The sequence below is a fragment of the Macaca nemestrina genome, chromosome 5 (genome assembly GCF_043159975.1).
Source record: "Macaca nemestrina isolate mMacNem1 chromosome 5, mMacNem.hap1, whole genome shotgun sequence".
Lineage (NCBI taxonomy): Eukaryota > Metazoa > Chordata > Mammalia > Primates > Cercopithecidae > Macaca > Macaca nemestrina.
The window spans coordinates 122,252,526-122,276,668 of NC_092129.1; the positions used below are offsets into that span (position 1 = coordinate 122,252,526).

The 24,143-nt window shown below is 36.0% G+C and overlaps 1 protein-coding gene across 4 annotated transcripts in view; it reads right to left on the bottom strand.

The window, feature by feature from the left end:
* Positions 1-575: 575 nt before the first annotated feature.
* The window catches only part of LOC105479510 (PHD finger protein 3), an 85,796-nt gene continuing 62,228 nt past the window's right edge, over positions 576-24,143 (bottom strand). For all 4 annotated transcript variants that reach the window (XM_011737497.3, XM_011737500.3, XM_071096911.1 and 1 more), the window contains 12 exons: positions 23,257-23,563; positions 20,203-20,386; positions 16,270-16,417; positions 16,034-16,190; positions 14,145-14,261; positions 11,956-12,087; positions 10,936-11,071; positions 8,364-8,559; positions 7,715-7,862; positions 5,355-5,444; positions 3,208-3,403; positions 576-2,989 (listed from right to left, as the gene is read on the bottom strand). In XM_011737497.3, the coding sequence (XP_011735799.2) occupies positions 867-2,989; positions 3,208-3,403; positions 5,355-5,444; positions 7,715-7,862; positions 8,364-8,559; positions 10,936-11,071; positions 11,956-12,087; positions 14,145-14,261; positions 16,034-16,190; positions 16,270-16,417; positions 20,203-20,386; positions 23,257-23,563 (3,934 nt within the window). In that variant the 3' untranslated portion in view covers positions 576-866. The remainder of the gene's footprint in view (positions 2,990-3,207; positions 3,404-5,354; positions 5,445-7,714; positions 7,863-8,363; positions 8,560-10,935; positions 11,072-11,955; positions 12,088-14,144; positions 14,262-16,033; positions 16,191-16,269; positions 16,418-20,202; positions 20,387-23,256; positions 23,564-24,143) is intronic.

Consider the following 24,143-nt stretch of genomic DNA (forward strand, 5'->3'; position numbering starts at 1 on the left):
CCTGACATAGATAGCTATGTCTATATGTTCTTGGCTGAGTAATGAAAAATCAATGGTTGAAGGTAATTAAAGCTTTAAAGAAGAAATTCTTTTACTACTGAATTTCAAGTCACACACACAAAATAGGTGAGAAATTCTTTTATCATATTTAGAATCAAAATATCCCTTAAAATATTTACATTTTACAGTAAAAAGGATAGCAAAACACAAGATCATGTACAAGCTTAAGTATTCAAGTTTCTGAAGAGCCAAAAATGAAAATGAAAACAATGACCTACCACAAAGCTGTAGTACATGGTAATAAATGACTTCAATGAGTGCAGATTAAAGCAATAAATGTACCCCTTGGGCTTCTGATTCTTGGTCAAAAACTGCTCAACTAAATGATTAGCATAATCTGATTATGAAGTTTGGATTTTTGTTGCTCCTCTACAGTTTCTTTAAAAACAGTGCAATTTAAAACAAACTTACAGAGCCACACATTACTCCCAAATTAGTCATTATATAAAGGACATTCACTAGAGGCAGTAAATATATTCCATAGTTAACCATATTTACCAATTAAGGAATAAAACTAAAATTTCTAAGCCTTTATTGCATATTAATAAAACAAATCTTTGAATATACAGCAATGTAAAATTTTTAAAAATATTAAATTCCTATAACTAGGGACAGTTGGTATGAAGAAGGGATGATGAGCACTGGTACAGGACACTCTGCACCAACACATAGAATTTACTGTTCTGCAAATGACTGATAGTAAAAATTTTAAAGATGGCACAATCCTAGCAGGCAATCTTTCTTTTGTTTACAAGATACAACATTTAACAGTTATTTAAATGTAATCCTGAAGCAGCCTGCAAATTTTACCTTTTGCTTTTAGTTCTGTCAGTGTGGTCCCTATCTTTGTGGTACCTATCCCTGTCCTTTTCTCCTTCTCTATGTTTACTTTTTTCTCGTTCTTTGTCCTTCTCATAGTCTTCACTTTTAGGTTTATCTGGCTTCTTGTCTACACTCCTACTATCTCTGCTTGCTTTTCCATCTGTTCCTCGATCACCATGTGATAACCGTGCCCTCTCTTTATCTTTATGCCCTTCCTCCCTGCTTTTTCTGTCTCTGTCCTTGTCTTGGCTTCTGTCTCTGCGTCTATGCCTTTCAGATTCTTGCTCCCATTCCTTTTCATGTCGCTCTCTTTTCAAGTGGTGTGAATCACTATAAAATCTCTGGCGGTCCCCTTTACCCCTATTAAATGGCCTATCCAGTTGCTGTTGGTCTTGCCTACCCCAAGGGTCACTATGGCGCCTTTCTGGTCTCCGAACGTCTTTAACCTGGTAAAAATTCTGTGGGCCTATATACCTTGATGTTTGTGAGAGAGGACCCATCATACGCTGTGGCTGACCTGGGAGATGAACAACAGGTGGCCAGGGAACCATGGGATTTTGAGCAAAGCCAAAGCCTGGAGGGGGAAGTAATGGAGGTGGCAAATGTGGTGGAAATCCAAACATGCTTTGTGGGGGAAAATTAGGAGGCCCTGGAAATGGAAATCCAGGTGGGCTAGACTTCAGATGCTGAAGGCTGGGCTGCTGTGGCCTCATGGGTGAAAAGTTTGTACTTGTTCTGGGGCTGGTGCTTCTGGAAGTAAAGGTGATGCTTTTAGAAGGAAATTCTGATGGACCTGTGTTTCCAACTTCAAAATGAGATGTCGCTACTGCTGATCCTCTTCGAAATGGGTGCACAGTTTCAATATTTTGCATTAAAATATCTTCCTGTAAGGGTTTTGCTTGTTCTGCCTGAGAAGTCTGTATGTTTTCTACTGATGGCGAGTTTTGTGCAACTTTTAAATTGTCACTCTGCTGAACACATGAGTTTTTCTCTACAGAACACAACTTTTCCTCTACATTCATTTGTTCTGTTAAGTGCTCCTTGTTGTGTGACAGACCAGGAAGGATATGTTTTTCTCCATTCCTGCAACTATCTCCATCTTTGCTTTCTGAAGTAGTTACAGGCTGACTTCGTCCTGCTGCTTGCCTAGGATCCCTTTTCAGGTTGATAAACTGTGGAGACCTTGTATTAGCAACAGGGTTTTCACTACAGCTCACATTACCATCTATGTTTCCTTTTCCTACATTAGATCTGCATGGAGAACTATTTGAAGTCTGGTTATCTTGCAAATTATTCTCTTGATCTTCCTGAAGCTGTCTTTTTAATGTTTTCTCCTTACTCTCCACAGTTTCCTCTTGTTTTGACTGAATCGATAAATTTGTTAAAAATGCTTCTGTAGAAACATCTGGTGGTTTACCTCTGAGACTAAGACTCGTCAAAGGCCCTGCAGAAATGGAAGAGGATCCTACTATTGATGTTTCTTCTCCTATTACTGCTGACTTATCTGTGGATTCTGAAAGATTATCTACTTTAACTTTTATCTCCTTGTTTTCACTATCAGTGACTTCCACATTATCTATTTTTTCTGTTTTTGAGTTGGTCTGCTCATTTAAAAATGGAATTTCTTTAACAGTGTTTTGTTCCATCACTGACTGAGCCTGGTCATATACTTGACCAGCGGTGCCCAAAAGGCTTTGAAGTATATCATCCACAGGAAGAGGTTTATTTGCTAATTCCAGAGTAGTAGGTTGATTTTCCCAGCCAATCAATACGCCAGGAAGAAATCTTAAAGGTTTTGGTGGCTCATGTTTGGTGACTTCCATTAAAGGTTCAACTGCTGCTGGAAGGTCTTCCTGAAGATTCTGCTGAGGTTTATTTCTCTGCTTGTGTAATACAGTTGTAAAGGAATTAAAAAAGTCATTTTCTTCCTCTGGTGCTTCTTCTGTAGAAACTTCTATTTTACTTTTTTTATCAGGTGGCAATGCTATTGGTGCACTTTCAGGAGTCTCAGCTATATGACTCGTACTAGCAGAGGCACTGTGCTGCCTCTTCAGTTTCTGACGAATAATTAAGCCCAACAATAGATTAGGTCTATGCAGTTCAAGCCCTGTATAAAACCAAAAACATTAATTCATTATTTTCGATCATTACAAAAAAGGGTAAATTCTGCCTCTAACTTATTACAGGATATTAAATGATGCCTGGCCCTGTAAAGCCATCTCTAGACGGCTGGATCCTGAGAAAGAGGGCAGAATCAGTCTTTTCACTCTGGTCCCACCTCCCATGTTATTTCATTCTTATCCTATTATTAAAACGTATACCTACCAGGTCCATCAAAAGGCACAAGAGGGTGTGGAATTTTATCTGTGGCACCCAAAGGAATAAGGTACATATCTTTAACCTGCTTCATGTTGTTAGCAGCTACTCCATAGCGCTTTCTGCTACTGAAGTATGCAAAGAGCAAAGTATAAGAAATTTGATCTTCTTCAGTTACTGGTGTGAAGCGAACCACACAAATTTCCTGTTCAAGAAAAGAACAAATGATTGTTTAAGATAATAAGCTAAAGAGTATCTTGGTTTTAAAACTATTTCTCAATTAGTAATAATCTACTGAACTTTATAATGATAGTACCAAATAACATGGTTTACCAACTTAAATACAGAAGAGAATATTAAAAGGAAGTAACTCTTAAGAAAAGATCTTTACTGATCCACTGATGGATTTGTTTTATCTGATGGCTTACACTTCTTAGGGAAACGTAAAGAAATGGAGTCCCAAGGTGATTAACGACTTTTATGAAGGTGACAGATACAACTGTGTCAGTGGCAGAGAAGATACTGAAACCCAAGTCTTCTAATATCTATACTATATCGTGATTTCCAATGCTGTAACCTCCACAAAGGGCTGCCTATGTTCTTGACCCACTGGGAACTCAAAGCACCCAATACTTCCACCCTACTATACATTTATATACACAACAGAGAAATCTACTAATAATCCAGTTACTAGGCACTGAATTTAGAAATAAAAAGGGCTGGATGAAGAGACCTTAAACACATATAGACCATAAATTTTGTACAGTAATTTGGCTTACTCAGGAATTTTCTTGCTTGCCTCTAGGTTCCCGGCTTTGTTTCAGATAGAAAAGACAGTCCTAATTTGTTACTAATTTGGTAGTGTTCAAAAACAATGTTTTTTTCATGATGGTATATGGCCGAAATGGGAGAGCCAGATTTGCTGCAAAGCCTAAAACTGATGCAAGCTCCTAAGGAAAACATGTGAATGAGCTGAAATATGACTCTATCTCTTATAAAATGTGTGTCATCTAAACTGCCCTCTTTTAGAGTAAAAATCACCATATGTATGTTAGTAACAACTATTACAGCGTGTTTAAATCTGTTAAATTGGAATATACTATAAAGTGTTGGGCAGTAATATATGTGTGGATTCAAGACTGATTCTCAAAATGCCCAAGAGTAATACTTCTCATTTTTATTAGTGCTTTAATTTGTATTTTAACACTATATCGATTTAAATTCTAAAATCTATATTGGAACAAAACATTCTTTTCAGCTTAAGATTATCCATTTTGGTTCATTCCAAAGGAAAACTAGAGACTTCTAGAAAAAGAGGCAAAAAAGTAGCATTTATTTATTCAAGATTTATTTATTGAATGACGGTAATATACTAGGTACTATCACATCCCCTGGAGGGAAAAACAATTTCTTCTAATGATTAAATTTTCCTCTGTAGTAATAATATTCTATAAGTTAAAAAAAAAAAAAAAAAAAGAAAAGAAAATGTAGAGAGAAAAAGGAAAAGGAGAAATATTATTGTGATAGAGCCATTTCACAGTATCTTTTCTCCTTTCCTCCTATTACTAATGAGAAGCCCTTAACTTTTAGCTGGGTACATGGTCATCCAATAAAAATTACATTTCCCAGCCTCCCTAGCACCTATGTATGGCTATGTGACTAGGTTCTTTCCAATGGAAGTTGATGACTGCAATTTGCCTTTGAAACAACTAGACAGGTATTCCTCATTTATTCCTATTTGGTATGTTTGACTGCTGAGGACAACACTCCAATCAACTTCTATATTCTTTGAGTCACTCTATTTTAGATTCTTTCTTTTACAATAGCTTAGCTGTGCCCTCACTCAAACACATGTCTATAATAGAAGTAAGACAAAATTCCAGGGTGAATTTCAATATTTACTCTAAAACATTTCTTCTAAAACATTAACAGAAGCCACAAAGAGAGCATCCCAGAAGACGAGAGGAAAAAAAAATGCTGTACTGTTTATAGCCTCAGCAAATGGCTTTTGTTCAGTTTTGTGAGGTGTGTTATGTAGACTTAAAATGTGTATTGCCTCCTTTCCCAGGAGACCTTGCACCCTTGCAAAATAATTCTGAACTGTTTACTTTCTAAACATTTTCCCATGCTGGTATAGTGAAAAAAGTTTTCCTCACCTTGGTTCCTGATGCTTTTATTTTTTCCACATAATCCCAAACTGTCTGAGGTGATATCCTGCCACCTACTTGAATACTATCTGGTAGGTCCTGTGGTTTAAAAAAAAAAAAAAAAAAAAAATCAATATATATAGATTATCTTTATTATGACATTAGTAATTCATACAAATTTGGTTCTAAGACTAATCTGAAACAGTAATAAGAACAAGTAAATAAAAAGATTATGAAAAATGTTATCAGAAAAGAAGATAATAAAGAGAGAGCAATTAGGCTTTACTTAAAATGCCAACTAAAAATGACTGATGTCTAAAATACAGCTACTAAGAAAGAGTCTTAGTTCATGCCCAATCTCACTATGAAAGATGGAAAAGGGAAGCAATGGCAAGCATACCACATTAACAATTCAGAAAGAATACAACACATTTCAGAATATTAGCAGAGCTTGTAACCTCCCCTTTTGGTAGTAGTAGGCAGGAAAATTCCTTAATAATTAACAGCGGAACTTCAAAGGTTACCAAATCTAATTACAGAGTGTATTTTTGCACAAAGGAGAATAATATTGTAATAATTCAAGGTTTTTTTTTAAAGGCATAATCCTTCTGAAAACAGATGATTACACATAAAAGCAATTAAGAATATTTAACTTTATTCAGTACATTCCTATTTTTTCCATGAAGACTGAGGAAAATCATAAAAACATAATTGATATTAAATTCAATTTAGTTTATTTAAATTATTAACTACTTTAAAATATTTGATTTGGGAGTTTAGTCTCAAACTAAAAACAGGTACAAAATGGAAGTGAAAAATCTGGACAGCAATCACATAAAAACTGTGTCTTGGAGAGGAAAATAATAATTTTGTTTAAAATCAAAAGGGTTTTGTAGTTAAGGGCTTACCTCTCCATTTAAAGAATTATCTTCACCATGGACTGACCAAACAATAAATCTCTAAACAGATTTGTTCAAGAACATCATCATGGGTCTAATTCATTTTTCTCTTATAAAGCCCACATTTTTTAAATATTTATCAAGCAAACTGTATATAAAATTGATTAGTCTGTTTATTAATCGAAAACACACTGCTAGGCTGGGCACAGTGGCTCACATCTGTAATCCCAGTACTCTGGGAGGCAGAGGCGGGCAGATCACTTGAGGTCAGGAGTTTGGGACCAGCCTGGCCAACATGGTGAAGCCACGTTTCTACTAATAATACAAAAATTAGCCAGGTGTGGTAGCACATGTCTGTTAATCCTAGTTACATGGGAGGCTGAGACAGGAGAATGGCTTGAACCCGGGAAGCAGAGGTTGCAGTAAGCCGAGATCACATCACTGCACTCCAGCCAGGGCGACAGGGCAAGACTCTGTCTCCAAAAAAAAAAAAAAAAACACCCCACAACTGCTAACCAAATAAACTGATATAAACATTACATAAACAATATTATACTGAATTAAACTAATCGCAGCCTAATCCAAAGAAAAGTAAAATTTATGTTAGCCTTAAAAAAAAAAAAAAAAACCAGGCAAATGATTTAGGCTTTTCCAAATACTAAAAGGAACTTTTTACAATCTTTTAATTCTTTAAAATCAGCGATGGAGAATAAATGAAAAAGGTAAGATAAGAGCAAGATAGCAAAATATGATCTCAATATAAATACAGTATATATGTACTGACTTATTTTCCTTCTATACACATACAAAAATACATTTCCTTTAAAATAGTTCAAAAATGTCATTGTCACATTTATCACAATATTATAATGTTACTGCTGCTTATTTTCCATAAATACCACATAATTTCTTCCTATTTCCCTCAGGTGTAAAACCAACCAAGGGTGTCACTTGCAGCAACTATAGTCACTAGTTTCACTGGTTTTCAAATAGCTGTAAAGCTTCAACTCCTGGTCTACATAAACCACATTCACAGAAATAGGCAGGTAAGAACAGTAGTCATGAAGATGGGGAAACACAAGCAGTGGGGAAATTAGGAGACTTGTTCAACAAAAAAATCTCAATGGGTTAACGTTAAAGGCCAAAAATATGTAAATCTTTTATTTAAGTGTGTATTCAAAGAAAAACTTGGATATCCATGTAGACTCTCATTGATTTTTAATTATCTGACACAGTGAGGCAGTACATCTTGGGAAAAGTACAGGACATGGGAGTTTAAAGCTTTCAGAGTATAGTTTATTTCACAATTCTAAAGATCCATTTGTTAATTCATAATTATATTACTTGAACTGTTTAAGAATCATTGTTAATAAATATTTTTATTACTAACTCTGTCTTATTTCCCTGTCAATTACTTTCAGAAACACACATATCAATTCATGCACAGAAGAGCAGAAAAGTTCACAGTACCTCTGTCAGGTATTCAGGGGAGCCAGATACTGGATAGGCTTTGGTAACAAATTTTGCCACAGAAGGCATGTTGATAAAACCTTTCCAGATGAAGTTCAATCGAGCCAGAAAGGTAGACTCAACCTCAACAGTTCCAGGCATCTCTGGACTAGAAAATAACATTAAAAAGCCTAAAGACAAGCTGATGAATAAATCAATGTTCTACTTAGTCATCAGTTACTCGTATTTTAGCATGTGATGAAGGCCAAAATATGAGGCTACTGACAAAGAGTTTACACTTTTATTTTATAAAATTACATTCATATTTACATAGTTATGATTTACAAAATCTTCCCTTTTGGCTGGCTTAGGAGAACTAAGATCGAGAAAAATGCAAGCATTTCTTCTTTAATAATCTATCCCTGACTTTTGGGACCAGACAATTAAAGAGAATTTAAAGCTGTTTCCCCACACACTCAAATCTCTCACTCAAACCACTCAAAATAAATTTACTTTCAAAGTCTTGTTTTATCTCAAAGTACAGGAAAGTACAGTTACTTTCTCAAATGAAAGTTCCCAAAATGTCACTTTTCTGTTTTCGAAGACTTGCAAGTACAATCTGGCAAAGATCTATGATGAGTATTACAGAATTTACAACAGAGAAAATTACCGTGGAGCAGGAGAGAATGTTGACTTTGGAGACTCTTGTTTCTCCTCCTCAAAGAATTCGGAAGCCAAAATATTTGAGGTTGAAGACAACGCATCTGCTATACTTTCTGCTTCATTGTCTGAATGTTTACGAGTTACTCCTACAACAACTTTTACTTTTTTTGGAGAAAGATCATCTACAGGTGGTGCCATTCGACCTAAGCCCAGAATACACCAAAAAAACACAATTGTTATTAACCACAACTTTTATAACTTGACCCATTTTCACTTTCTAAAGTTATTCAGGTTCTATGATTTGATCGTTGAGTAACCATACCTTTCCTGGGGTTATATCTAATTGTCATCATTTAGTTATGTTACAACCACATTTAAGAATCAGCAGAAAATTCACCAGTGTTCTCCCCATTCCAGTCCTCTTCTATATACAGGGACCTAAGCTTATCTGAAATGCAATTCAAAGCAAATCGTGCATTGGTTCTACCTATAATGTTAATTTCCCCTTAAAATCACTTTATAATTATTTCCTACATGTAAAACATATAATGAGTAAATATGGACAAGATTAGCAGTCCCCAACCTTTTTATCACTAGGAACCAGTTTTATGGAAGACAATTTTCCCATGGACAGCGGGATGGGGGGAGAGAGATGGTTTCAGGATGAAACCGTCACACCTCAGATCATCAAGCATTCATAGTTAGATTCTCATAAGGAGCACCCAACCTAGATCCTTCACATGTGCCGTTCACAATAGGGTTTGTACCCCTATGAGAACCTAATGCCACTGTTGAGCTGACAGGAGGCGGAGCTCAGGCAGTAATGCTCACTGGCCCACCGCTCACCTCCTGCTGTGAGGCCCAGTTCCTAACAAGCCATGGACCGTACAGGTTTGTGGCCTGGCAGTTGAGGACCCCTAGAGTAGACAGTGTAATTCCTCTCTTAGTGATGTGAAAAATTAGAAGAAGAGAATGTTAAACAACTCAGACAAGCTAAAATGAAAATATGATTACTAGAACCTAAAACAGGTTTCTTAATTCTTGATAATTTTTTTTTAACTAAACCACACCAAATTCCAATAGTCTCGAGATGTAACATGAAGAACTAAGACAAACCTGTATATCTGTATCCAGGTTTGGATTATACAGCAACAGCTCATGACTCTACATGCCTGAAGAGACACCTCACCAGAGAAGCTATACAGGTGGCATATAAGCATGAAAAGATGCTACATCAGGAAAATGCAAAGTAAAACAACAGAGAGATACCACTATACACCTATTAGAATGGCCAAAATCTAGAATACTGAAAACACCAAATGCTAGCAAGGATGTAGAGCAACAGGAACTCTCATTCATTGCTAGCAGGAAGGCGAACTCTCATTCATTGCTGGCAGGAAGGTAAAATGGCACAGCCTCTGTGAAAAATAGTTTGGAGGTTTCTTAAAAGATAAACATACTCTTACCATACGATCCAGCAACTGTGCTCCATGGTATTTACCCAAAGGAGTTGAAAACACATCCACACAAAAAGCTGCACACAGATGTTTATACTAGTTTCATTCGTAATTGCCAAAACTTGTAATAAAACAACATCTCCTACATTAAGTAAATGGATAAACTATAAAAACTATATATCTAGACAATGGAATATTATTCAATGCTACAAAGAAATGAGCTATCCACCCATGAAAAGACATAGGAGAAACTTAAATGCATATTACTAAGTGAAAGTAGCCAATCTGAAAATGTTACATACTAGATGATTTCAATTATACAATATTCTGAAAACTACAGACAGTGAAAAGATCAGTGGTTTCCAGGGGTTGGTGGGGGTGTTGGGGGAAGGGATGAATAGACAGACAAAAGAGGATTTTTAGGGCAGTGAAAATACTCTGTATAATATTATAATGCTAGATTCATGTCTTTACACATTTGTCCATACCCACAGAATGTACAACTCTAAAGAGTGAACGCCAATGTAAACTATGGATTTGGGGTCATTATTTTTCACTGTAGGTTCGTCAACTGTAATAACTGTACCACTCTGGTGTGGGATGTTGGTAATAGCGGAGACTATGCACGTAGGGAGGAAGCAGGTATATGGGAAATCTCTGTAACTTCCTCTCAATTTTGCTATGAACCTAAAACTGCTCTTAAAAATAAAAAGCTTTTTTACAAAAAAGTAATTTCAGTTTCCGGTTTGTCTTATGTTATATATAATAATAAAATATAAATGCTATTTTACTCCTTTACTTTAGTAAATGACAGTATCATCACAACTGCCCACAATTTTTGATGTTCATTCTAATGGTTAAATTCTTGTCATCTGACTCCGGCAAGAAGAGTTTTTAAGTTCAAATCATGTATGGTATAATTAGGTCTAGACAGCAGACTACACTACAGTATCAAACTATACCTCAACCCAGAAAACTAGTCACACGAAAGCTTAACTGTGAGTGAGTGCCTCACCACCAATACTGAGAAAACAAAACCTACTTAAATTACATATACTAGTATACAAATATCCTTCTTTCATAATGAATGCAAAATTTTAGGAAGAAAAAACTTCCAATTACCTATGCAAATTTTGCAATTGAGATCAAAAAGATGTTGTCTGTGTTGACTAGTAGTATCTTTAGACATAGAGTCAACCTCCTCTTTTTGTTTTTCAGATCCTTCTGGTTTCTCCAGTGACTTATTGGCAGCTGGTTCCTAACGTAAGTGAAAGTAAAAATTAGTTTTAGCTGATAAAATTTGGCCTCAATTATCAAAATCAATCTAATTTTCCATTTATATTTTTCCAAAATGAAATTGTTCCATAGATAGGTTTTTTTTTTTTACTATTTCTTAAGAAAATGAATGCTAACTTTTAACTGTAACTTAAAAGAGCAAAAATTTAAACATTCCCCATTCTTCAAGGCTTTTAATAAGACATCAAATTATTTCTTCACTGATTTTTGAAAATAAGAAAAGCTATGCCACCTATCAAATGCCAATCTGCCTAAGAAGCACTTACAGATTTCTAAAGCCTACTAAAAAATTCACTAAGTCAGGCCAGGCACAGCGGCTAATACCTGTGATCCCCCCATTTCGGGAGGCCGAGGTGGGCAGATCACTTGAGGTCAGGAGTTTGAGACCAGCCTGGCCAACATGGTGAAACTCTATCTCTACTAAAAATACAAAAATTAGCTGGGTGTGTTGGCGCATGCCTGTAATCCCAACTACTTGGGAGGCTGAGGTGGCAGCATCGCTTGAACCTGGGAGGTGGAGGTTGCAGTGAGCCGAGACTGCTCCACTGCACTCAAGCCTGGGCAACAAAGCAAGACTCCATCCCACCAAAAAAATAAAAAGAAATTCACTAAGTCAGAGCACTCCAGGAATCTACATTGTAATAACTATTTAACAGGTACCTATAACACAATTTGCACACTAAGAGAAACATTACTCAACACTCAAAAAACCACTAAACCAATAAAATAGGCCACTTTGAAATGGATGCATATTTTAAAATTCTTTTCTCTACTTTAAAAACATTAGACAAACTTTTTCTGAATCTTCATGTTTTGAGCTATAAAACATGGTATATCTATCCTTACCTGAATCTCCATGGCTGCTTCCTGTTCTTTCATTGGGGCATCACTCTCAATTTCTATTTCACCTTTATGAGTTATTTTGGTGATTGGCCGTCGTTCCACTTCTCTCTGCTCTTTCTCAATCATTTCTATGGTCTAACAGAAAATACTTTTTTAAAAATATTAAACTTAAAATATGTATTTCCAAATGTACACCTTAAATAATAAGAGCTTACCTAAAAATAAACGCATCATCACAGATGACTTTTAATCTTAAGGTAATGTCTCATATAACAAACATATTCTGAGTACTGTTATATGCCAGAGACAGTTTTAAGCACTGGGGTTATAAGAATTAGACCCCATACCTCAACCATGAGAAGTTGACATGTACATTTATATCAGGAGGCAAATGAGGTCCAAAGTAATTTGCAAAGTGGTGAAACATAGTATTTATATTTGAAATCTGTTTGCTGATTTAGTACTTTTTAGCAGCTGCCACAGGGAAATAGGAACTATCTCGCTCTTAAATTCCTAATTCAATGTTCTAACATCCCCCACAATAGCAGTTTAATCCAACGACTGATCTGGCAGTCCTTTATTAGTTAACTCCTAACTAAACCTGCTTAGTGACCTTGAAAATTCAGTTGAACAAGCTTAGCAACAAAACATCAAAATGAAGCAAGTATAACGAGAAGTAGTAAAAAGGTAGCCAGGAATAGAACAGGTTAAGGAGGGCATAGATGGGACTCTCTTTGTTAAGTACAAATTATCCTTTAAAGAAAAATCAGGTACATGGCCTTAAGAAAGAACAAGCTGCCATTTTCTGATGCAGATGATACTCGCAGCCAGTTTCAAAGCAGAAGAGTGGCATGTGCATATTTGGGATATGGAGGTAAAGAAGAGGAGGTGATATTATTTCCAAAATATAAGAGGAGGAGAAATTACATATCGTGAAGGTAAAGGAATATATGAAGAAGTATGATATGTCAAATCAAGGCCTCTAGATGAGCTTCAAACTAGATCCGGCATAGGTCTATATGGAGGTTTAGTGCCTCAGATGTAACTAAATATTATGAACAAAAGAATCAGGTAAATCATGTGGAGTTAATATGAACTATAACCAGTATTTTCTAGAATAAGGGGCTAACATTCTGATGCCATTGTAATACAAAAATTGGATAACATGGCTATCTCACTGTCACAATAGCTCTAAGTAACATACTCAATTTTTAAAGGTACTCTAAGTACCTTTAAGTTCACAATCTCCAAACAAAAACTCTTGCTATCTGTGAGTTTCAGAATTTTTAAATTTGAACATGAAATATGGTGCACACACTCTGTATTACATAACATTCCAGTTAGGTCTGAGACAGCACCATATAATATACAATATTTCTGTGAATATGAACATTCATACATGGCAATTCAGGTTAAGCTTTATCAATAAATTAGTTATGCAAAAATAACTTTATTTTTCAGAGCTTCTGGCATTTGAAACTTTGGATAAGAGATAAACCTGTACACATTTTTATTCTGACTTAATTCATCTGGCTCTACAAATTACCAATATTCATAATACCTTTAAACTGTGCTGCTGAAAAATACAGATGTAATTATGAAAAGTGTTAATTCTTTTCCCATCCTTCTCATTTACAAACTATAATAAAACACAAGGTAATTCTGTAACCTAGTAACTGGAAAAAATGAGGAAAAAAACTGACAAGATCAGGGAAACCAACAGAATTTAAGAACTAGAGGAACGGAGAACACGTAACTAAAAGAAGCATGTAGGCCGGGCACGGTGGCTCATGCCTGTAATCCCAGCACTTTGGGAGGCCAAGGTCAGCAGATCACGAGGTCAGGAGATCGAGACCATCCTGGCCAACATGGTGAAACTCCATCTCTACTAAAAATACAAAAATTAGCTGGGCATGGCAGCGCATGCCTGTAATCCCAGCTACTCGGGAGGCTGAGGCAGGAGATTCATTTGAACCCAGGAAGTGGAGGTTGCAGTGTGCTGAGATCGCACCACTGCACTCCAACCTGGCGATAGAGCTAGACTCCATTTCCAAAAAAAAAAAAAGGCAGCAGCATGTAACAGAAAGTCTGTGTTATTGTGCAGTCTGTGAATTTACCTCTGTATAATTTTTACCCAATGGCTGAAAAAAAATAATTTTGATAGTCAAATGCATATTTATAGATAATCTTACATGTCTGTTTTCTCTTCGTCTCCAAGCAGCTAACTCTTTAGAAGCTAGTTCTTCTGGACTCATTCTGATAAGATGATCAGGAGTTACTTCTCCTTTCAGTACTTTTTTAAATAATATCTGGAAGGATTTTAAAACAGGAATAGAAGGGGAGACAAACATTTAAAAGAGTGGTTACTATTTTAAAGTAAAAGAGTGGTTACTATACAGAAACTTGTAATAAAGATACAATTTTTTGAAGACTGATCTACAAATTTTTAATTATTTATATATTACCTACTACACAGAGATTAAATGACAGCTTTGTGTTCTAGGAATTTATCTAAGGCAGCAAAACAAACATTTCATGTAAAAATCAATACATATGGAGAAGCATGTACAGTAAAACCATTACAATACCTACCCAAAAGTTGTATTAAGTCCACCCAGGGACACAATCTAACCATAACAATAAGCAATCTATAGTATAGGAAGGTACTGCATCTAACAGCTTTACTCAATGTAATGGTCTTCATAGTTTTAAGATTTTACATATTTAAATCCTGACAAGCTTGGAGGAAACTGCAGAGCAAAGAACCACCTGCAAGAAAGAAACGTGAAAGAAACCTGAGGGAGGCCAGGTGCCGTGGCTCACGCCTGTAATCCCAGCACATTGGGAGGACAAGTCAGGCAGATCACAAGGTCAGAAGTTTGGGACCAGCCTGGCCAAAATGGTGAAACCCCATCTCTACTAAAAATACAAAAATTAGCTGGGCATGGTGGCGCGTGCCTGTAATCCCAGCTACTTGGGAGGCTGAGGCAGGACAATCATTTGAACCCGGGAGAGGAGGCTGCAGTGAGCTGAGATGGCGCCATTGTATTCCAGCCTGGGCGACAGGGCAAGACTCTGTCTCCAAAAAAAAGAGAAAAAAACCTGAGGGAAATAAATCTTTATTTAATTGCTGAAGTTAAGCTTCCAGATTATGTAATTCCAGAAGCATCTGATCCAGGACCATGATGGCAGAATATACAATGTATATTTTTAAGCCTCTGTTAGTATACTTCAAGAAAATATCTCAAATCACATACTGTAGCAAACATCCTTAAACAAATTTGTATCAGTTGTGTGAAAACCTTTCATGCAAAAAGGTTGCATCTAATTACATTCTGTTACCTAGAGTCATCTATAGTAAAAAACTGCTGGTGGACCTAAGTAAATGTCAGACACAAGATCAGTCATGTTCCGAACTTTTAAAATGTTCACTGGCGTGACTTTTGCTTATTGTACTTATCAGAGACCGACTTTTGGTGTTGAGAGCTAACACTGACATACATGCACACACATGCACAGCCTTCAGATTTCCTCTGTCCAAAACACAAAATCCCAAGAAAAAAATTATTAACATTTACTCTACTGCTAAAAGATACTTGGAACTAAAGTTATATTTAAGACTATCTTTAGAACTAAAGTTATGTATTTTCTTAAGAAAATAAATCACATTTCAATAAAAACAATTTAAAAGCATTTTTACCCTATCTTCAGATTTAAGTACAAAATAGCTATTTTCAGATTTAAGAAAAAAAGTGTTACAAATTTTAGCTCAAGAGTTTTTGAAGAATACATATGAATGAATTTTTTAATAAATTGGATTATATAAAGGAGAGTAAAGAAAAAAAATATATAAATCAGGTTAACACACGGTTAGCATTTCAGTAGACTGAACGGTTAATGCTATCCATTAGTATACAGAATTCTTCAGTAGCAAAAAGACCATTAAAATTACATGTTCTACATCAAAAGGAAATCTAATCTCACTCCAATTAATAAATTATAGATCTACTGTATTACAATCTGAGATACCTACGTATTCAGGAAAGTTGGAAACATAAACATATGAACAAAGCATACTTACATTGTTTTTAGGATCTTTCAAATTAAACATCAAACTTCTATATTTGTTCTTATATTTAGAATCTGTGTCCCGAAAAAAAGAGAAAAGTTCTTTCTCAATTTTTGTGGCAACTTTTGCTGCCTTTTCCTCTGGTACCTTCAAATTTGAGTCTGTAAGTCTTAAAATTAGAACAATTCAATTATTTTTCAAATATATAAAGCATAATTATTCAAACTTCTATAATAATAATATGTTACCTCTTCATAAGAATATCTTTGAGAGAATGTCTGACACTTTGCCTGATCTGATCTGCAGAAGGCTTGGAAGCAGAAGCAGCAGGAGGATGTACATTAAGCACTCCTTTTTCAACTTTCTTCTTTTTCATCTCTTGCTTCTCATGAGTACCTAATTTGAATAAATATCAAAACTTATTACATTGCTTTTAAAAATATCTTTCCTTTTTAATGCATAATATTATAAACAAAACTGATTAAAAGTCACTATTTAGAAATAAGATCAGGGCCGGGCGCAGTGGCTCAAGCCTGTAATCCCAGCACTTTGGGAGGCCGAGGCAGGCGGATCACGAGATCAGGAGATGGAGACCATCCTGGCTAACACGGTGAAACCCCATCTCTACTAAAAAATACAAAAAACTAGCCAGGCAAGGTGGCGGGCACCTGTAGTCCCAGCTACTCGGGAGGCTGAGGCAGGAGAATGGCGTAAATCCGGGAGGCGGAGCTTGCACTGAGCTGAGATCCGGCCACTGCACTGCAGCCTGGGCGACAGAGCGAGACTCCGTCTCAAAAAAAAAAAAAAAAAAAAAAAAAAGAAATAATTATCAGAACCCATAGTCCATACTGAAATATTCCTGACACTGAAATCCTAATTAAAATGAATAGTGACTAAAAACTGGTCTTACTCTTTCCTCAATTTAGACAATGGCTTTTAGAGCCAGTTATTTTTCCACATATATATATTAATTAAATTTTAAAAGCTATTTAGAAATTTTGATCTAAACTTATTAGGAGCAGATAATAACCTAATACCACAAAACTGATTAATCTCTTCTGGTTTTAATTGCATTTAATATTACTAATTTGAAGGCTAAGCTTTTCAAATTATTTTTATTCTATCATTACTAATTCCCATGCATCTCCAAAATCTCAATGTCAAACATCCCACCACTCTGACTTACTATATTAGCATATTTATTCTAGAATCTCCTCATTCCAACAATTCTTAAATCTATAATTTTTACCATCTTCATGTATTCACTTTCATACATTATAAACTTAGGTTACATAGTCCAATACCATTACCAGCCCCTTGTATACTTAATACCTTTATTCTCTCTCCTTTAAACATGTGTGTTGGCAAAAACCACAACCCTGCTAAAAGCCAACTTTTATCCTTCACCCAAATAGGCAAAAGACAAGGGAGAAAAATAAGTACTGGTACTGACAAATGTCATTTTAAATTTATAACCACAAGTTTTAAGTAGGTAACTCAACTTTCTGCCCTAATCCTATTAACCTTTCCTAATAAATTTGCTCTCCCACTTTTTAAGGTATCTTTTTCATACTTTTTCTCCTCTCATCTCAAATCAACAATACCACCTTCTCAACTACAACCTCTTTGATTTGCTCTTCATATTTCACTGAAAAAATGGAAAAAATGTCAGCTATCACATTTTCCCATTACCAAATCCAACCTACCTACATTAGTTCTTCCTCCTACCACATACAATCTTCCCTACTATCCAATGGATGCACTTGACCTTTCTGATAAATACCTCCCTCCATGTGGAGTGAATCCCATCCCCTCTTGTGTCTTCCTGAGTTTCACACCTACACTATCACTTCTCTCTCTTACATCATCATCATCATCATCTCTCTCTAGCTCTCTGTCTCTTTCTCTCTACTGGATCATTCCCATTAGTCTTACAAACATGATATAGTATCTTTTAAAAAACATTCACATCCACTTCTAGCGACTATAGCATTTGTTTCTTTAAACAGCAAAACTCCTTGAGAGAGTTATCTGTAATCAGTATCTCCAGTTCCTCACTCTTTCATTCACTCACAAGCCACTACAATTGGTTTTTTTCCCTACTGCTCCACCAAAATCATTCTAGTCAAGGTCACCAATGATTTCCATTTTGCTAAGCCATAGACTTAACAATCTTATGTTTATCTTATTAGATGTCCAGACAGCATCTGGTCGTTCCTTCCTTCTTGAAACTTCACCTGGCTTCCAGGCCACCAGTCTTAGTTCTCCTCTTTCCTCACAGGCCACCCATTAGTTTTCTTTGCTGTATAAACTCTTCTCTCCCCAGTTTTTAAATGCTGATGGCCAGGGTCAGTGGCTCATGCCTGTAATCCCAGCACTTTGAGAGGCCAAAGCAGGAAGATCACTTGAAGGCCAGAAGTTGGAGACCAGACTGGCCAACACAACGAAACACCATCTCTACAAAAAATCAAAAAAATTAGCTGGGTGTGGTGGTGCACACCTGTAGTCTCAGCCACTCAGGAGGCTGAGGTGAGAGGATAGCTCGAGCCCCGGAGTTCAAGGCTGTAGTGAGCTACTACTGCACTACTGCACTCAAGCCTGGGTGACAGAGTGAGACCCTGTCACAAAAATAAAGTAAAAATAAATGCTGGTGCTTCCCAAGGGCTCTGCTTCTGTCCCTTCATGATCAAACTCTCTTGTAGCTATTTACATCTAAGCCCAGGATTTTAAATAGGTTGAGTATGCCCTTATATGAAATGCTTGGGACCAGAGTATTTCCAATTTCGGGTTTTTTCAAATCCTGGAATATTTGCATTGTATTTACCAGTGGAGTATCCCAAATCAGAAAATCTGAAATCCACAACGCTCCAACAAGCACTGCCTTTGAGCATCATGCCGGTATTCAAGATTCAGATTTCAGATTTTCATATTTGGGATGTTTCACCTGTACTAACTGCTATGCACTAGTAAATCCCAAATTTATATACCAACCTCCGAAGTCTTCTAATAGGCTCCAGACTCATCAGCCAAAGATTTACTTAAAACATTTCTACCTGGATGTCTAATAGGAATCTCACAATGGCCAAAACATAATTTTTCCATTTTCTTCCCAAAACCTTTTTCTTTCTCTTTTCTCAGACTCTATTTCCTTTACCAACCTATATCGAAGCCATCAGCAAGTTCTGTCAACTCTATTATAAAACATATGTGAATCTGACCACTACTCACTACCTTCATTGTATTTCCATTCCAAGTTACCATCATTTCTTTCCTAGGATATTGCTATGAACTAATCAGGTTACTGTCTTTCTCTCCTGCCCTCCTACAATCCAAACTGTACAGAGCAACCAGTGTTTTCCCTTGTACAAAACCCCCTAAAGGTTTCCCACAACATTTAGAACAAAATATAAACTCTTTGCCATAGTCCCAAAGGTCCCATGAGGTAGAATAAACCATCAGAGTACCTGCTACTCTTGTTCTAATTATAATCCACAAATAATTACTAGTAAAACTGGAATTCTGAGACCCTTGGGAGAAATTAATCATATCCTACTAACGTTACTGAAAGACAGGGAAAGGAACACTATATAGACAAACATATACTCAGGTTTTAAAATAGGGTACAATCAATAATTTTCTCTGAACTCATCTAACACTGTTCTATCCCTTATGTATTACCTTTTAATCATTCCATAGTGGCTTTCTTCCTCCTCAAACACCAAGCTTGTCTCTACCACAAAGCCTTAAGATTTGATGTGTCCCTTACCTTGTACCTCCTCCAAAAATCTTTGCATCCCTTCAAATCCTACCTCACAAGTTACTTCCTCCACTCCATGTAAAACAGAAGTCCCATTACTCTTCCCACCTGTGACTATCTATTCCATTACTCCACTTTTTCTTCACAAGCTATAAAATAACATGCAATTTTCTTACTTGCAAACTTACTGCCTTCTTCCATTAGTATTTAAGTGCCATGAGAACAGGGGTCTTATCTTGATTTCACTAGTGCTTCCGCAGAATTTAGAGCAAGTTTTTAATTACAAGTAACGCCAATCACCTAACCCATTTTTATTGCCATTAAAATGTTCAATTTGTAGAAATTCCCTAAGTATACTAATTAATTGTATATTAAATAGGATATAAATATATTAGTATATAATTATTTCTGTTCATCCCACTACCTGGTTTTGAAGCTTTTTCTCCTGTGCAAGTAACAGTTGTAGACTCTTTTGGTATTTTTTCACTTTTTTCCTCTGAGGATCTCCGAGGTAAAACTGGTTGTCCCATCTTACGAAGAGGAGCTAGCTGCCATTTTTTAATTTCATTATCTCTACAGTCTGATGAATTTCTGCCTTCACCAGACTCCTGGAAAAATAGTACATTAGAATGAAAATAACTAAACAATCTTTGTTTTTTAAGACATACAAAAATAACTCGATTATTAGTAAAATGAGATTCACTCTTTCATTCGAAATTTATTCTGCACCTATTTTGTGTAGAATACATTATAGTTTATAAAGGAGAAACAAAGGACATAAAGATCATGCTCTCAATATCATTAGTAGAAAGAAAATTAAAAACTAAGGTAGTAAGAATTCTCTTATTTGGCTCTGGATATGGAAAAAGGAGAAGGAAATTGTGAAGAAACAGGTGTCTACATTCTAAAACAAATGAAATTACGTTCACTTATATACTAGTAAGTGTATCAATTAAGTTCTCAGTGTGCCTATTGGCAATTTTAATTCCCATGAGGTAGAATAAACCATCAGAGTACCTGCTACTCTGGTTCTAATTATAATCCACAAAGAGTTACTAGTAAAACTGGAATTCTGAGACCCTTGGAAGAAATTAATCACATCCTACTAATGTTCCTGAAAGACAGGGAGAAGAACGCTATACAGTCAGACATATACTCAGGTTTTAAAATAGGGTATAATCAAAATAGTGCTTTTCTCTAGAGTAAGAATCCTCTAATTTTTTATTTGTCTAAAATTAGACAAATTTTTTATTTGCAAATAAAAAATTTTTTTATTTGCAACTAGACACTGAGAGCAGGAATATACTTCAATATTTATACACCTAAGGCAGGTAGTGCTATGCCACACAACAGAAACTCAATAAATAGTTCAACATAAAAATTTAGGGATAAGAAAAGCAGATTCCATAAACTAACATCAGACAAGTCCAAATAAGAGTCAACAGTTCTCTCATCAAAAAGGAAGCAGTGGGTCGGGCGCGGAGGCTCATGCCTGTAATCCCAGCAGTTTGAGAGGCCGAGGCGGGCAGATCACAAGGTCAGGAGACCGAGACCATCCTGGCTAACATGTTGAAACCCTGTCTCTACTAAAAAATACAAAAAAAAATTAGTCGGGCGTGGTGGCAGACACCTGCAGTCCCAGCTTACTGGGGAGGTTGAGGCAGGAGAATGGCGTCAACCCGGGAGGTGGAGCTTGCAGCGAGCCGAAATTGCACCACTGCACCCCAGCCTGGGCGACAGAGCGAGACTCCGTCTCAAAAAAAAAAAAAAAAAGGAGGCAGTGATCATTTGTATGGTGCATGCATTTACAAAATCAGACTCACCTCAGATTCTTTTCTGATACAGACTGGATAAAGAGGTTCTCAAAATATTAAAATTGTTAATGTTTTATGATGTCTTATTTATTTATGAGACAGAATTTCACTCTTTTGCCCAGGCTGGAATAAAGTGGCACAATCCCGGCTCACTGCAACCTCTGTCCCCCGGGTTCAAGCAATTCTCCTGCCTCAGCCTCCCAAGCAGCTGGAATTACAGGCATGCACCACCACGCTCGGCTAATTTTTGTATTTTCAGTAGAGACGGGGTTTCACCATGTTGGCCAGGCTGGTCTCAAACTCCTGGCCTCAGGCGATCCACCCACTTTGGCCTCCCAAAGTGCTAGGATTACAGGTGTGAGCCACCACACCCAGACTTTATGATGTCTCTTTAAGCAAGACAGAGACAACTCAGTTATGGCCAATACAATAAGCTATATTTCTCACTGTATTACATACATACATGGCCAAGAAGTTGTACATAAGAGGTGATTATTAATACTAGTTAATAACAGAAGTTTTCCAAATACATGCTATAAACTGTTCTCACTGTGGCTCTCAAAGTCATATTATCAATTACTTTAAGGATCAAATCAACAAAGTAACAACACGTATCAGAAGGACAGAATCTGATTCTCAAAAAGTCTTGACAGAAAGAAAATATTAGATGCCACAAGAATGTGGCAAACTAGAACTTAATCCAGATTTGGCATACAAGGAGTGCCTGAAAGAAATGGATTTGTAAATAATAGGTAAGATACTGCAGAACACATCCTCATGCTCTTCAACCTAAATTAACTTCCATATCATGTTGTAGAGAAATTAGTTTTAATAAGGAGGCTTCAATTCAGGGATGTAAATTTCAGCTCAAACTGATGAACTTTCTAACAATTAGATGCTTAAAAATGAAGATGTATCCCCTTGCAATGGATTTCAAACAGAAACTAGATCATCACTTCCTAGAAATGTTGTAGGGCATATTAATAAATCAAAATGGTTGGACTAAAAGATTTCCAAAGTTCCAACTATAAAATTCATGTTCTTTGTGTTTTGGATTATAATTGCCTAACCACAGACATGTGTTGCCACTGTGTTTCCTCTCTAGCAGTATTCTATAAGAGTAACAAATTAATGATTAAAAAAGTGATAGGTAATAAAAAGGTAGACAATGAGGAAAGAAAATTTAATCAGATAAAATGATGTGTCCTTTACACATTTCTCCTATTAAAGCCTAAATATCTTGAAATTTCTATTTAGAAAATACTTTCGGAAGGTAGTCAAAAAATAATGTCAAATGTTCAAAGGGCTGGTAGATATTTATGGACTGAAAAGCTTTTCTAAAAAAACTTAGCAAGCACAATTTACACTTAACGGCCACAAGATCCACACACATCCTACAACAGAAAATCCAAGTACCAAACTAAGGGCTAGAAATGGCATAAAAGACGGTAAGAGATAAGGTCTGCATATTCTAAAAGTCACTATCTGGTTTCACAAAGACTGCCAAAAAATTTTAAATAAAAACCTATTCACTTTCATGGAACACTAAATTTGAAAATGTAAAAGAACATTAAAACTTCTACAGAGAAATTTCAAAATTACTGCAGCCAGTCCATACAAAAAGCTCTTAAATAAACAAAATAATGCATTAATGAAGAGCTCACCCGTTTTAAAATTTTGACCTTGTGCTTCACTGTATCATCTATATATTTGGTTCTATCATTTGCTGTGTGTTTTGATAATCCAAGCTTTTCACACTCCATTGTTTTATCTTCACTATGGAATTCAACTGTAGCTTGGTTTTCCAAAGTATCTGGATCTAATATTTCAGTCTTTTTGTCTTCTTCAGCACAACATTTTACACAGACATATTCTTTGTCTTCCTCGCCCATCTGTTGTGCTTGAGAAAGACTTAACCCAACACAATCACCATGAAACCAGTCATCACATCTCCCACAGCCAACCATAAACCTGGAAAACAGAACACCAAAAAACTTTTATCCCTTTTTTTAACAAGAAAATCTATGTCAAAAATGAGGCTAAATTAAATTTTCAATATTTGATTTCTGAAACTTTGCATGTTTTCCATCTCTATCCATAAGTTCAACATACAGCAAGTTTTCAAAGAAAATAATATTCCATTAAAATGATACCTTTAAGACCTCAAATATTTCTCCTCTGGTATGAATGGGAAAATGCTGGGGGAGGGAGGGGCAATAAACCATCAGGAAGAAAAGACAACTGGCCTTTGTCAGTCTTGAATACTATAAAGAATAACAAAGTATAGACTAACAATAAATTTCTCCACTGAGAAGGGTGATAAAATCTTGGTAATAATTTCATCACAGACAATCCATCAACATTACAGCTACCTACCCCACCACAGACGTGAAATCATACATAAAATTGGGAAGAACTGTTTATCCAACGAATCGTTTTAAATAAAAAACTAACAATAGCAACAGAAACAGAACTCAAAAGCTAGCATGATGAAGCCTCTCAAACTGTTTATTAGTCATCTTACCCAGATAACCTCAAAATATCCTGGTTC